Source organism: Schistosoma haematobium, chromosome 3, assembly GCF_000699445.3.
Source record: "Schistosoma haematobium chromosome 3, whole genome shotgun sequence".
Lineage (NCBI taxonomy): Eukaryota > Metazoa > Platyhelminthes > Trematoda > Strigeidida > Schistosomatidae > Schistosoma > Schistosoma haematobium.
The window spans coordinates 40,514,465-40,530,516 of NC_067198.1; the positions used below are offsets into that span (position 1 = coordinate 40,514,465).

The 16,052-nt window shown below is 37.5% G+C and overlaps 1 protein-coding gene across 2 annotated transcripts; it reads right to left on the reverse strand.

Moving 5' to 3' along the window:
* Positions 1 to 327: 327 nt before the first annotated feature.
* MS3_00005790 (uncharacterized protein) lies at positions 328 to 10,417 on the reverse strand. 2 transcript variants are annotated; one of them, XM_051213871.1, is made up of 8 exons: positions 10,103 to 10,417; positions 6,605 to 6,791; positions 5,672 to 5,846; positions 5,463 to 5,622; positions 5,243 to 5,408; positions 4,232 to 4,524; positions 3,420 to 3,545; positions 328 to 978 (listed from the first exon to the last, which is right to left on the reverse strand). In XM_051213871.1, the coding sequence occupies exons 3-8, from the start codon at positions 5,835 to 5,837 to the stop codon at positions 873 to 875; spliced, it is 1,017 nt and encodes a 338-aa protein (XP_051069885.1). In that variant the 5' UTR covers positions 5,838 to 5,846; positions 6,605 to 6,791; positions 10,103 to 10,417; the 3' UTR covers positions 328 to 872. The 2 variants fall into 2 exon arrangements, with proteins under 2 accessions (XP_051069885.1, XP_051069886.1); XM_051213872.1 differs by lacking the exons at positions 5,672 to 5,846; positions 6,605 to 6,791 and having other exon boundaries at positions 333 to 978.
* Positions 10,418 to 16,052: the final 5,635 nt, after the last annotated feature.

The window sequence follows — 16,052 nt, forward strand, 5'->3', positions numbered from 1 at the left end:
GCTACTTTTGGCTAGATCTTGTACAAATGTTAATTTCTATTTTATGGTACGATGTGGCCTGTTTGGTTTATATATAAACACATTATGTTTGGAGTATATGATTCATATCTCAGAGACTGAGATCAGTGTTCTGAACTAAACAGGCAGGGCTAGGTAGGAAGAAGGGACCGATAAAGACTCTAGACAGTTCTTACAGGTTTTATACATCATTGGTCCGGTCGATAAATCACTGTTCTCTAATTGGTGGTATCATTGTCATATACTGATAGGGACTCAAGGTATAACAGATTTCAATAACATCCAACAAAATCAACAGACTGATAAATATCATGTGGTCACTAATGGGTAATTTATAGAGAAAATATGCATAGTTCTGGTAGTAAGCTGTAACACTGAATGATTGTTGTATAATGGGTCAAAATTAAACATGAAAAGATATGATATCGACTGAATCGTTTGAACTTTCTACTAATCACATTGTTTATCGGAAAGAAATCAAAAATTAAATTTATGAATGAAAAAAACCGTAAACGAGTAGATGAAATGTTTTAAATATCCAAAGGACATTGAACATATTAGAGGTATTATTAGGCAGTACAAAATAAAACAAGTGTAAAAGTACACATGATAATCAAGTGGTTGTTAATTGCAGTCTAAAAAAAAGCACACGATAAACACACAAAACACTTCTCACAACACAACTTTGAACGACTATATATCTCACGTAATCAACATTTATTTCTTAATCTATGCAAAAAAAAACCCAGATGAATAAGTATCAAAGAGCTCATTTAAACGTAAAGAGAATTAAATGAATTAATCAAAGTATTTATGTATATGATAGGCGATTCCAGAAAAGTTAAGTGTTTTGGTTAACTGAAGGCACCGACTTTTTTTCGATAAAGCTTCAATTGATCAACATACATGCCTGTATTAGCGTATTCATACAGACAATGGATCGTTTTAGTTGGAAAAAGTCTGAAAATAAATGAATAGGGATAATAATAATATGTTGTATGGTGTAACCTATTGATGTCTATATTAATAGTGATTTAGTTAATTTTTTTAAAACAATGCAATTCAGTTTTGATTGCCTGTAATAATGTTAAAACTACTCAAGGATCAATCAACTTGTTGATCTAAATATTATTCTGATTATTGAAATAAAAAATCAAACAATTTAGGTAAATGAAAATATTTGATATTTTATAACAGATTTTACAATTAAGGATGGAAAATGACGCTGATCGGTTGAAGTTAGATATTTAAATTACCGAATGATGGGCCAACGATCTAAAGCTCAAGCTCTCCTGACACGACCCGGAGGTTTTAAGTTTGATCCTCAGTAAAGGTGTAGTTGCATACTGTTAAAGTCTTTTAATAGGACGAAACAACTGTCCAGTGCTTCCCGATTTTTAATGATTGCCTTGGGTGATTTCAATAACATGTGAACTATTATGATTAGTAGATCAGAGATAGATTGGTGAGTTGCAAGTTGAAACAGTCAGCTTTACATTAGTGAGCGTTCAGTGGAGCAGTGGTTAAGGCGTTGAGCTATTAACTATTAGGTACCATAAGTAAATACATGTATTCATTCATATGCACCGAAGAGCCTGGTACATTTGTGGATTGGTCCAACTTACCGCACCACAGCAAAATGTCAGAGTGGTGGATAGAATTAGTGACAGGATCAGTGGTAGTAGAAAACATTAAGCATAGACGGTATGATTCCAGAAAATATGAATTCATCGAATAAAAAGGAACTAGATAGTTCAAAAACTCAGGATCTAAGGGAAGAAAAATAGTAAATGCGTCTGTGCAATTACGAACAGTTGTGAGCCATGTTACTTTACGTCTTCCCAACCATTGGCTACATCTTTTGCGTGGACACTAACATCTACCAAAACGAACCAGTCTAACTGTTAATGAACTGATGGTGCGTTTTGTTTTTCCACCACTAAAATTCTTCCACTCTACTCCCCCACACTAGAAATTTGACGTCGAAGTAGACAGTGGCTTGGGATATGTAGTAAATGCCTCATTCGACGAAGGCTTACTACTTCATCAAACAGTTAAAAGTGCAGTATACCTATTTTTTATGGATTTTACTTCCTATGATATTTTGAAATATGACAACGTGAACCGGTGCATATCTGTGTGAAAATTCATATTTTATGTCTGAAAATTTAAGAGTACCAATTAATGCAGAATTCAGTTGTTCAAGCATTAAAAAGTGAAATCGAGAGTCCATTGTTGTAGTAGGTTTTGGGCGTTGGACCACAAACTATCATCAACCTTACTCAGTTGAGGTTATGATTCTAAATGATACTAGAACCAGAAGCTACCAATCACATGAATTTACTCAACCCCTATTTTTAAGAATATAATGTTACCCGATATTTGTGAAAGTTTGCAACCTCACCTACTAATTTAGCTTTTCTGGTTAACTATTATCAACTAAAATAGTTTGCAGGTCAATAAACTACTAGATTAGTTGAGGAAAAAATAGTAATATAAATTGACTAAAACGGTATTGATTATTAAGCTATACGATAATTTGTGTATAGTGCGAAAAAGGCGCCAGTAAAAAGTGGATCAGCACGTTTCTGAAATTACCTCTGAATTGACTTATGGATTATTTTATTTATTTTAACACAAATATTGGTATAAGGAGACACCAAACAAATATGCGCCACACAAATCCCATTTGATATGTGTGAAGGCTGTGGTACTGCCCGGGTGCCCAAACCGAAGCAGGTGGTTTTCTTAGGGGGCCACATCCAGAGCCTTCGACCAGAAGGTCTGATTCACAAGGCAGTGGAGTATCGTAAGGAGATGCAATCTCGTGGTAGCCGTTGACCAACGATTGGTTCATACGCCATTTGTTACTGCAACATACTGGAGCCCATGTGCACCATTGGTTTGGGATCAGGGTTTTCCAACTCCCCTAGGTGGACTTTCCATTTCCACCAACCCGGTTAAAGCGCCGGACATTCGCTTTTCGTCCTCTCGATTTCGTAAACAACACCTCCGACACGAGAAGGCAATGAGTAGGATTTCCCTGTCAGAGGCTATATACGCGTGGCCATGTGAGAGCATTTCGAGAGGGAAAGCGGACTCTCCCCACTCTCGACCGTACCAGGCATTTGGGGGCGATTTATGAATTAACGTATATTTGTGATAGCATTTGGTATAAGGAACCACTAAAAGAACAGCATTTACAAGGTTTTCTGAACATATCACAAGAGCGATCATTAGGCACTTAATGGACAGTGGACATAATGTAGATATAACAAAGATGTCTAAAATAACTAACAACGGAATATAATGAGTTCGTTTTATTCAGTAAATCTAGTTGTTATTTTTTAATTAAGTTTATCAAGTGATCATGATATATGGGAAAGAAAATGGATACTTACATTTGTAAGATGGGCAGTATACGATATCGGGCCGATACATAAACAACTCGTTCATTTAAACGTACAGATTGAACGATTCGATTTGCACAATAGCTTGCATCCACAGTAGGGAAGAGCAAAGGATGTCTGTAATATAATGGATAATAATTTTAATAATACACATGGCAATCCAAAAAGTCATATTTACGCTAAATATTCGAGATGTGCTTGTTACAATAAGTTAGATGAAGTCATCTCTTTACTGGAATGTCAAGCGTTTGGTAAAAATAGTGGAATTACTCTATTGGTGCTTAGTTGATCAACCACTTCATTTTACACGTACGATTTACTACGGAAAGATACCCACTCTTTATCCTCTCTTAGATCCTAATCCCTTAGGTTATTTTATGAAGTTATTTTTAAAATTCCACTTGTTACCTTTTTTCTCGAATCATGTCATCAATGTCTAATGTTCTTCATGACTGTTGCTACCTCTACTACTCTGAAATTTGTCTTGACGAGAGTCCAAGGTCCTAGTAAGTCACAACTGGTCCAATTTAGCCATATTGAAAGTAGGATATTTGTCTCATGTAGGATTGGATGACTACTGTGCCATATTGGGAATCGATTTAGGTTCGAATTGTGGACGACCGAATCCCAACTCAGTGGCCTAAAGGTTTAATGTTTGGCTCGAAATTTGAATGTCTCAGGTTGTGTTTGTGCTACCGAGAAGTTCCATAAGAACGAAAAAACTGCCCAGTGCCTCCTAACTTATGTTAATCTACGATAAGAGTTACCTATAAATAAAATGAATAATAATCAAAAGGACTTACTTGGGTGTAACACCCTTAAACATATCTGTATTAAGTAGAAAAGGTAATATACGTGTAACACGAATTTCATCATCCACACCCAACTTAAGCAGCTCCAATTCTAATGATTCAGAAAATAACAGAGCTGCAGCTTTTGATGCACAATAGTCTGCACCACCTGCTAGAGGTACCCGACCAGCTATTGATGAAACACAAACAATATGTCCTCTGGGATGACGAAATTTGACTGGAATACCAGAGCTTGAATTCTCATCTATTTTGTTAATCATAGATGGTAAGAATGCGTGAATTAACTTTGCAAAAAGGGATACAAAAGAAAAGAAGACATAATAAAGATAAATGTATTAAAAGTAATTTATTGTTCAAAATAATTAGCTTCCTGTAGAAATAAGATGTCAAAATGTATGTGATTTACTGACTTTATAACAAAACTATTTTCAATGGGTCGAAAATTAAAAAAATCACTTCATAATAAGTCTACCATTAGCCAAACTTTATGTAATAATAAATATATTTTTGTGTATTTCTAATGAGTAGAAAACGCATGTTCCTGAAATTCCGTGGTTTAAAATTTAAGTCACTTTTTCAAAGATTTCGGTTACTTATCTGCTCTGAAGAAATAACTGATATTAAGTCACGAAACGTCAGGAACACAATTTTCTACTCATTAGGTTATCATAAAAATATATTTATTATTAACTTTCTACTCAATGCTCAATTTATTTGAAACTATCAAGTCCAACCTTGACATTGATGCCCCATATACTTTATTTATAAGTGATCATAACAAAGTAAGACGAAAAATTATTAAACTCCAAAATGAATACTAAAATTATACCGCACATATTCCAAATATGGAATGATTAGGAGTTCAACTTAGAAAAAATGTTCTACTAGTTTAGGACTGTTAAACATCATATCGGAATAATAATATTTTTTAGAAATACTAAGTGGTTGTTATTGTCAGTAATATTAAGAACACAATCTGTCAGTTGCTGAAAAGAAACTTACATAGAAATGTGACAAGACATTGACTCGGAAACAATCTTCTATGGAATCATGTGTTAGGTCAGTGATAAATTCTGCATTCATGACACCCGCATTATTCACTAAAACAGTAACTTTTCCAAATTCTTTCAAAACGCTTGTCGATAGTTCATCAATAGCTTTTTTGTGTCTATCAATACAAAGAGATTATTTAAATTGGTTATTTTTAGAAGACAATTCATACCTTAAATCGCATACATAAAATTTAATTTGAATGTTAGTTTCCTTATGAACCAACTTCGATGTTTCTAATAGACCCTTCTCATTCTTATCAACAGCTATTATGTTTGGACAAAATTTCGCAAACTCCAAACACATGAGCCTGCCAATACCATTTCCTGCACCTGGAGAGTTGAAGAAAATTAAAGTATAATGTTATACAATAATAGTTACCAGTGACAAGTATAATGTCCGATGAAAGATCCTTATAAACTGGACTGATTGTTTGCAAAATATAGCTGGCAACTTCACGAAAAAAGCACCAGAGGAGTTTGAAAATAAACACAACATGTTCAATAACGAATTCCAAGTATGGCGTTCGGTGTTCGTATTGAATCATTTTGGTTACCTAAACGAAAAAAAGTTCACTTTATAGATGTAAGGATGGATCAGAAGAAATATACACATTTTTGGCACAAATGATTGCAGATCTGTAATTATGTTCAGGCTTACAGTTTAGGTCCCGGCCGTTGTTGCTACCTTGAAGTGGTTGTCAGGTGTGCCTGTCTTTATGACCCAATCGCACCATAATGTCTGGGACAATCGTTACTCAAAGTCCTACCATGCCAGATAGATCTGTTGAGCGGTAAGACCAAATGCAGCAAACCCAAGGTCCAAAGGCGGATTTGTATTGCTGACTGTACAGAGGTGTGACGGCAGTAAAGTATTTCCCTCAGACAACTAGCATGAAAGCAATGGTGCATTCCCACAGAGGAAGGGTGAGGTTAGAAAAACGTCAACCGAAGAGTACACACCTCACCCTATCCTACGGATTTTCGTCCCCAGCGGTAAAGCCTCAACAAGTACGGGGCTAACATGAAAATTACTCACAAAAAGGTCGTGTGTGACCGACCTCACGCAATTGTCCCTGTGGCACTGCGGTCACACTCCCAGGTGACTAAGACCACCTCTAACCCAATTTCCTTTTCAGGTACCCTTAGGAGAACCCTCCCACGGTGTAGGCAGCCGGGTGATAACCGCCTCACTAGACACAGAAAATTCAGATTAAGGAGACCTATTAGAGTTAAACTCAGCGATGAGAAGACCAAAGGTAAATTCCAGGAACAACTGAAGTCACATTGGGGCAATTTTGAAAACAAGACTGACCCAGATGTTACTTGGAAAGATATACAAAAAGCTGTAGAAACAGCAGCGATATCTATTGGTGATTTGAACCAAAGGATCACGAGAAGCAAGTGGAAGTCTGCGACACCCCTTTGCACCGATAAACTCTTGTAAACGTATCCTATTAGGCTCCAAACACGGTGAAGAGCGAAAGCAAATCAGATCTAGGCTAATCAAAAGAGATGAAAACAATAGCGGCTGTAGGTAAAACCAGAAAGAAACCGGAATTAATAAGCCAAGTGTAAGTGAGATGATCTCGGAAAAAGACAACACTTATCTGCTCTCAGTCCAGCTGGCCTTCATTTACTCTACTACTACTACCTACCATTAAAAAACAGCCTGAATGGAACATTGAAGTAAATCCCCCGACTTTGGTTTAAAAAGCTATAGATAGTCTGAAACGAGAGAGCAACTGGTTCAGATGGACTAACTCCAGAGGTCTTTAAGGTTGATGATCCAGTCTTAGCGATTAGGTTGACAAATATCTTAGCTAAAATCTGGGGACTGTACGTAATTTCATCTGACTAATCGTCCCAATATATAAGAAGGGGTCAAAACGATCCTGTGATAACCATAGAGGGACTAGTTTGACTATTATAGCGTCTGAAACACTAGCCTCAATAATTTTCGGAAGCCTAACAAAGGCTCGTAAACCACAAACACGAGAAGACCAGGCTGGCTTCAGACCTAGTTGTGACTTCGTCGAACACATATTCACCATTCCTCAGATGTTGGAACATAGCCGTGCTTATCGGCGTCTAACAATGGTGGTTTTCCATGACTTGAAAGCCGTATTTGACTCTGCAGACCGAGGGCTTCTGTGGCATTGTTTGTCATTGAAAGGCGTACTTCAGAAGTACATAAACATTGTGAAGGCTCTTTACTCGAACACTACCAGTCGAGTCAGGCTGTCCACTTTCTCCGTTTTTGTTTAACTTCATCATAGACTTAGTGCTGGAAATAACGTTCTAGTCGTCTAAATTTTCAAGAATTGATCTCATATCAGGAGGTCCACTTATCGACTTAGAGTACACAGATGACATAGTACTGTTTGGCGAAGACGCTGATGAAATGCAGTCTTTTGATAGCACTGAGCGACAATGCCAAGATGTTTGAGACGCGTTTCTCCCTCTCTAAATGAAAATCGTTGTTTTTGGACTTGCCTGGGTCAATAACTGCACTAAGGAAAGGGGGTGAAGTAGTCGAATGCGTTGACAACTCCATTTATCTTGGGAGTCTGAAAAGCCCTAGTAGGTTGGTGTCAGAAGAAATCTCAGCAGATTCTAAAAGCTCGTTTGGCTTTTGCCAACTTACGCCACCTATGGCAAAGGCGAGATATCCGTCTATCAATTAAGGGACGAATATATTGCACAGCAGTTTGTTCTGTTTTACTTGAAGGCTGTCAAACGTAGCCAATGAGGGTAGAAGATACTCGTAAGTTACTAGTATTTGATCACGAATGTCTTAGAAATGTTGTTCGCATCTGCTGGGATAATGGGTAAGTAATAGTGAGGTTAGACGCAGGGTATTAGGGAATGATAGTGAATCAGTTGATGAGAGTGTAAATATTTATTGACTGAGATAGTTGGGCCATGTGTTGCGTATGCCTGAACACCGATTACCACGGCGCGCAATGCTGACTAGTGTTGAAGACGGCTGGAAGAAAGTTAGGAGTGACCAAAATAAAACGTAGCATTAATGCTTTAAGTCACTAACTTCCAGTCTGAGTCATGTTGGTAGACGCAGACTACTTGGCTGGGGTCCGCGTGACTATCGTAATGAATGGTTGGATACTCTGGGTGACATGGCTCAGAATCGATCACAGTGGCGTAGGTGTGTGAACTCTTTTTCTTCCCTTAAACCGTGAGATTAAAATTGCTGTATATATTTCTTTCTACGAACTGATTCTTTCTTCCTGTACTATATCTTTATACACAATCTTTCCTTTATACATTATTATCATTGAAGTGACTACTTCCATGAATTTGGTGTTCATCTTGTTGTGCTAATGAGGTATGACAACTTGTACCGATGCCTATATGTTCCTGGTCCCAGGTTGTAAACGACTGACTGACTTACATTTTAGGTCACAGCTCATATCTAATGTGGTTAGGCTAAGTTATTATCTTGTTTCTGAAGCATCAATAGATGAGAAGGGATTCGAATACAATTCAACTGGTTACAAATCTCTCAGTTATAACCACAAATCTATGGGCCTGGGAACGACAATGAAGACATATAAGCATACTGTATGCTTTTTATTTATACGAGTGGTCAGGACAGAACTTAAGACAAATCAACATCTGGATAGGCTATGGGAAATAATGCCCGTGTTCCTCCACCTTTATTAATTCTATTATGGACTACTTTTCATTCATCTTCCAGTGATTTATCTACCACTTGAAGAAATAATTTGGAGTGTGCTAATGACCTAGTTTCTCAGTGACGATGCTGAAAAAGTTTGTTGAGCCTCTTACGTGACAAAGCAGATAAATTTAGGATTTACTTACTTGCTCAGAATTCAAGAGCTGCTTTTGGGTTAATTTGTATCAAATTGCTTTTTGACAAAATGAAGTGAGGTGTGGGGAGATTTAATAGATATATTAAGCAGACAATCAGAATACAAAAGCACACGAAGAGCCTCTTAGCCAAATGAAGAACTGAGTATTAATTGTGTTTGGTATATTATTACACTGCTTTTAGCATGTATGTATTAACACCAAGATAAATACTTTATAATATGTCCTGAAGCGTGATCGAGTATAGTGGAACAGGAAGAAAAGAAGCAAGGGATCAGGAACTAAGCAGGCAAAAAATTAACTACGTTGTTAATTGCTCATTAGAACAGTTATTCCCCACTACCACCGCGTTGACGATTTGGATAGCAAATTGATAAAATGTATGAAATATGGTCTTATTGAATACATAACTCTTTAGGAAGGAAAGCAAGACGACACAACGTGAATACGTATTATTTAATCATGGAATCTTGTGATAAAAATAATAAGAGTGATATAATATAGGTCTCCAAAACGCAAATACTACTGAAATTTAGAGTTCTTACAGGCAACCATAGTAAATATATATACCCAATCTCCCGATTTTGGGGATAATTTTGTCAGTTTTGGGGAAACGGCACAAAACCCCCAAATGTCCCCAAGTCCGGGTAGAACCACGAATTTTAATATCACTTTGAGGAAGATCCCGAAATTTCGTTAAAATCGGGGGACTGGTTTGACCAAGATAATTTCAAGGTGGTAAACTATAGAAGAATAAAACTGTGCAAAGCTCGAAGTAATGGTTCAAAATTACACATATATGAACTAATTCACCTACATGTCTGCAGGAGAACATAGAGATAAGATTATCTCCATTGTTCATTATATATACGATTATTTTTGTATCGTATGATACAAAAGTCATCCCAGAGGTTGTATTTTAAAAGAAGATATGTACCCGGCAAGGAGTGCATTAACCTACCTTAACTGAATAAGTAGAGAATTGAAGGAAAATGTCCAAGATACTTATTACAAAGTAGGTAGTAGTTAATCCTCACGTCCTAGCACTTCAAATCAAGATGTAAATCACTTATCGTTTAGGTTAATAATCAGTTTACGATTTCAAACAAAATCAGTGAAACAGATGTAGCTCAAATGGTTGTGGACGGAATAGAAGAAGCTTTCGCTCACATATTTTTTTTCGATCAAAGTCGTAATGGTGGATTTTAAAAACTATGTGATGATCATTCTTCTCGTGACAATGGTTACTTGGAAACCTCAATGAACAAAAATATTATTACCTAGACCAGAAACATTCGAGGATCAAGTTATCAGGAAATTCTCTTAAACAAAAATCGCTTGACGCTGTTATAACATGTTCCTTAGTACAATATGTGGAGGAAGCAACTAGGTACCACCCGAACACCGAGACATATTTACTGGATCTCATAATGTCTCACTATCAAGATGTCACAATCCTCGACTATACATAACCACTAGGTAATGATAACCATCCAGTTTTAGTCTTTTAGTTCCATATTGCTGTAAAAAATGTTGTGTCCGTTCAAACCAGACCAAAAGTTTGGAAAGCAAATATACAAGTAATTAAATAGTCGGTGTCTCCAGTGGATTTGATAGTAGACTCGCAATCTCCCAATGAGATGTCTTGGGAGGCATTTTAGAATTTTTTACACAAAAGTTACAGCACCATATGTTTTCTGGACTACGCTAAGAAAACTGTGCATTATGGTTTAGTAAGGAGGTTAGCACCCGCCAACGTAAGAGAAAAAGAATGTGGGGTTCATTTACGTCACGGGGTATTGATGAGACAAATTTTCATTATCGAGATGCTTGAAACACTCGTGCCTTAATCCTCCGCGAGTCTAGAAAACTGTATAGAACGACTCGTTAAGGGGTCTTCATTACATTTAAAACACTCACACTAGTATATAAACCGAAGAACTAAGATAATCGGAATCTCAGAGTCATAGGGAGATAGTAGTAGATCATTTGTGGAAGATGATTATAATAAATCACAGGTATTCTTCAACTACCTTAGCAATATATACGCCGTAGAGATGTACACCTCCGGTTCATACAAACACCTTCATACACACTCTGGACACAGTGGCCACTGGAGAAACCGGTGTATTTGATCAGTTAAATAGCTTTATATGGGTTAATTCGCGGGGTCCAGCAACAAATCTTATCTCAAATCCATTGTGGATATGTTTTAGCTTATCTTTAACCCAACTTAGATTACCAAAAGACTGAAAGGATGCCATTGTAGGACCTACCTTCAAAAAAGTACGACATACAGCGCTCAGAATTATCGACTCGTTAGTCTACCTCGCGTGCTTGTTAAAATTTTGAAAAAGATTATTCTGAATGTGTTGTTCAAGTATCTAAACTAAAACCGGATCCTTTCTAAAAAGTAGCACGGCTGTAGAGTAGAATATCCATACCTCACAAACTTGTTGGTATCTCGTGAAAGTTGATGTGCCCTTAAAGATAATAAGTTACCTACGGATGTACTCTTCAACTACCTCATTAAGGCTTTTAACATTGTCTCGAAAAGCCGGGTTTTATCTAAGCTAACTAATATCGGGATTGGAAGTAACTTATTTGTGAAAATAAAGGCCTTCCTAGTTGGGCATCAACGGATAGTGCGGGTGACCTGCAAGTTGTCAATCTGGTAAACTCTGTATAGTGAAGTGACCCAGAGAATAGTTTTGGGACCAATGTTATTCCTCCTGTACGTTAATAATCTCCTTAATCTCTTATCAGGATCAGTTTTCTTATATGCTGACAGTGTCAAGATATGGAGAACGACAAACAGTAAAAGTGATAGTTTAGGGTTTCAAAATGACCTGGGTCAATTGTTTGGATGGTCTAGAATTCGGTATTCGGCGATAAATGTTTCCAAGCACAATGTGATGTATGTTGGTCACCAAGGTACAGAGGGATACACAGTGAATGACAGTGAGCTACCTATTGTCCGGACATATGGTGACTTAGAAGCCATCTTTAACCAGGAGTTGAAAACTGAAAATTTTCTTGTGACAGCCGCCAAAAGTAATTGAACCCTATTGTCAATGTTGGGAGTCTTTGACTATGTCGATGCGTTTTTAGCCTTGAAACAGAGTTCGTTCGTTCCAAAATTGAGCGTTCATACAAATATGAGTAAAAGATATAAGGTAACACTCATCAGAGACCACGCCCGCAAGGCCGAGCCATGCCAACCGACCAACTCGAATTAACTCCATTCATTGTTCCCACCTTCTCCATCGTTTGGTTTTTCTCCGCGTTAAATGTTGAATATCTATTTACCCAATTGTCTCGTGTTCGGCTTTGATGGCTGTGTGATGAGGGCCCGGTGTTATTACACTCTTCTCCCACCATAATCAACGTGACGTTGGTCCGATACCAAGTTCAGTGAGATTGTCGCACCCCGGAGGTTACCAAAACTAATAAGAATCCTCCGGGTTTTGATAAGCTGAAAGATAAACCAAAAAGAAGGCGGCGGCAACTGATCGGGAAGTACATGTAATAACTTCAAAATATCTGTTCTGATGCTTAACACGTTTGAAATGAAAACCCACATGGACATTATTTATACGTCAAGCATGGCGGGATTATGACAATGAAGAACGATTTAGTGTAGATATATATTTACAAGTAACATTAAATTGCATAGTATTAACATTTGGTTAATGGCTCAAGTTGTAGGCCGTATAAGTAATTTTGAAATGTTTCGTTTTATTCTTAATACGCCAAAAAAGTAAAAGTCTATGTGGAGATTGTATAGGAGTTGAACAAAATGGGACCATAAAAATTAAGGATGATTCGGTGTATACATATTTCCATAAATCGCCATAAGATGCGTAGTGATAGCCGCAGGTTAACAGCATTTCGTGTTTAAAAATATTAGAAACAATCAATATCACATAAATGTTAATATTGGTATTAGTTTTGGTTTAAATTATTAAGTCAAATAACGTTTATGCGAGTAAGCTGTCCATATGAGTTGATTTCCAACTGCATCTGTATTAGAAGGCTAACTGAAAGAACAAAAGTATTACCGTGGAGAATTCCAACTAGTGTTCCAGTTAGTTTGATACGGTTTATTTAGTTATGGGGGAGATTTTCACGACCTCATTCTTACTTGACCGTGATAGAATTTAGCAATGCTACTAATACTCATGAATGGTTATCACAACAAAATTTAAATACGTGAGTGATAATTATGTGAATTTTGGACAGATAGCTACAAACAAATCGTTAAACATGAGTGTATTCGTAAGAGACATGCTCTAAACTCAATGTTCTGATCTGCGGCAGACTATTTATTTGTATTTATACCGGCTGATTGGGCATACAAGTTAGTTGAAAGCATACAGTTTATCATAAGGCGGAATACGATTTAACTGAGATATAGTGGTTATAAGTTATTGAAATCAACTAAGCCTATGTGCCACATTTATAGGTGATGTGGTGCTGCAAGATATCTTCTGCTTAAAAATTCTTCACATGATGATTGACAGTGAGTGATGCTTATGTGATTCTTAGGGAGAACATAAGTTGTAACCAAGGGGAGTACACTCCCAAACTCATGTCTATGATAATGGCTTGATTTTAGTCAGTTTTGAGGTAAATTCGACAGTATTTTCAGTTTGCAGGAGGTTTGCTCGACTGCTTATACTGATGATTTGCATGCATGATTGTGTTGCTAAACCTCCAATCAGACGGAGAGGGTTTTGAGATGTTTACTTAATGAGAAACTGACAGGGAAACATACTGAAATCATCTGTAATGAATGAAGATGACGAGAAAACAACACTATTTAATGATAGTTATAAGTCAATTTGTTGACCGATTTTGTTAAGTTTCATTAATTTTATCAATCATATTACGTGATTGTCAAGTCCTGACGATGCTTTGTGACAACATCCTGAAACCATTATGTTCAACTATTCATAGTGTTGATCGAGGAGTAGCCAGCTGAAAATAGGTATTGTTGTTTTATGTGCTTCTGAAATAGCAGAAGTTTGTAGCGTTAAAGAATCCGAGCTGTCTAATTGTATTATAAATATCAATTCAAAAACACTCATCTGGTGTTAATTTTAGTAGCCTTGTCTTACTACAATCCCCACTTGGAATGCATCTGTCAGTTGTCCTCCACGAATCGCTTCTCACTGTAGTTCATTGTATGAATTCTGGATGATGGTGACGATCTTCTCAGGTACTCCACAGTGTCGAAGAATGTTCCACGAGGTTCGTCTGTCCATACTGTCAAATTCTTTATCATAGTCAAAGAAAGTTGATGTATGGTGACGAATTTCATCCAAATGATTGTTCAGCGATGATCCGTAGTGACACGATTTGATCTATGTATGACCTATCCTTACGAAATCCGGTCAGCTGATCTCGAAGCTGGGCGTCCAGTGAATCTGTAGAATTATGGTCTACCATGATACTAGTACTGCTCTAATAATAGACCTAGTCCTAAAATTATATGTGTGATTTCGGCTGATATATTGTCAGGTCCTGCTGCTTTCTCACTCTTGGTCTGTCTCTTGGCCATCCTGATTTCTTCGTTCGTTGGTGGAGTGACATCTATAGGACGGTCTGTGTGTGCTGCTTAGATGTTCAGTGGACTCAGCGGTGATGGTCTATTCAAGAGTTTTTCGAAGTGTTCTACTCATTTATTTTTCTGCACTTGAATATGATTGGCTTGCCATGTTTGTCCTTGACTGGGTTTTCTGGTTAACAGTATTTCCCTGTCAGTTTCTTCGTGTGTCATATAGTTATTTCATGTTCCCTTTTCTTACAGCTTTTTCTGCAGTCGTTGTATCTCTTCCACATATTTCTACCTGTCAGCTTTATGCTCCTCTTCACTTGCATGTTTGTTTCTGTGTATTCAGCTTGTATCTTGAACTCCACCTGTAGATCTTCTAGAGTTATCGTCGGTTCCAAGCCCGTGTAAAGGAGGAGGGTTGGGAATGAGGTTAGCGACCCCATCCCGTAGAAAAATAACTCTCTAAAAAACGCTAACCAGAAAAAATAATTCAAACCATTTAAACTCTGCCCTGAAAGTTAGGTCTTCATTTAGAAGAATTATGACGCTTCATGGTGAAAGCCCAGTTCCTTCGGAGGCCACGAGGCCGATGCCCCTTCTAAAAACAAGGGCGAAAATTTTTGTAGGTACATGGAACGTCCTGACAATGTGGGAGACCGGGAAGACCAGTCAAATAGCAACGGAAATGAGGAGATACAACTTGGCAGTACTGGGAATCAGCGAAACCCATTGGACTCAAGCTGGACAACAAAGACTAGATACGGAAGAGATGCTGTTATACTCTGGTCACGAAGAGGAAAATGCTCCAGACACTCAGGGAGTTGCTCTAATGCTGTCGAAAGTAGCACGAAATGCACTTGTAGAATGGAAATCTCACGGGTCCAGAATCATCAAAGCATCATTCAAAACAAAGAAGGAGGGGGTCACAATAAATGTTATCCAATGTTATGCACCCACCAATGATAGCAACGACGACATTAAAGATCAATTCTACGAGCGACTGCAATCAATCATAGAGAAGTGCCCAAGAAAGGACCTCACCATTCTAATGGGAGATCTAAACGCCAAAGTTGGAGTAGACAACACCGGATATGAAGATATTATGGGACGACATGGACTAGTAGAAAGAAAGAAAAATGGAGAAAGATTTGCAAATCTATGTGCATTCAACAAATTAGTCATAGGAGGCACAATATTTCCACACAAACGTATACACAAAGCTACATGGATCTCACCGGACCACACTACAGAGAACCAGATAGATCATATTTGCATCAACAAAAAACTCTGAAGGACAATGGAAGATGTGAGAACCAGGAGATGTGCTGACGTAGCTTCGGATCACCACCTAGTT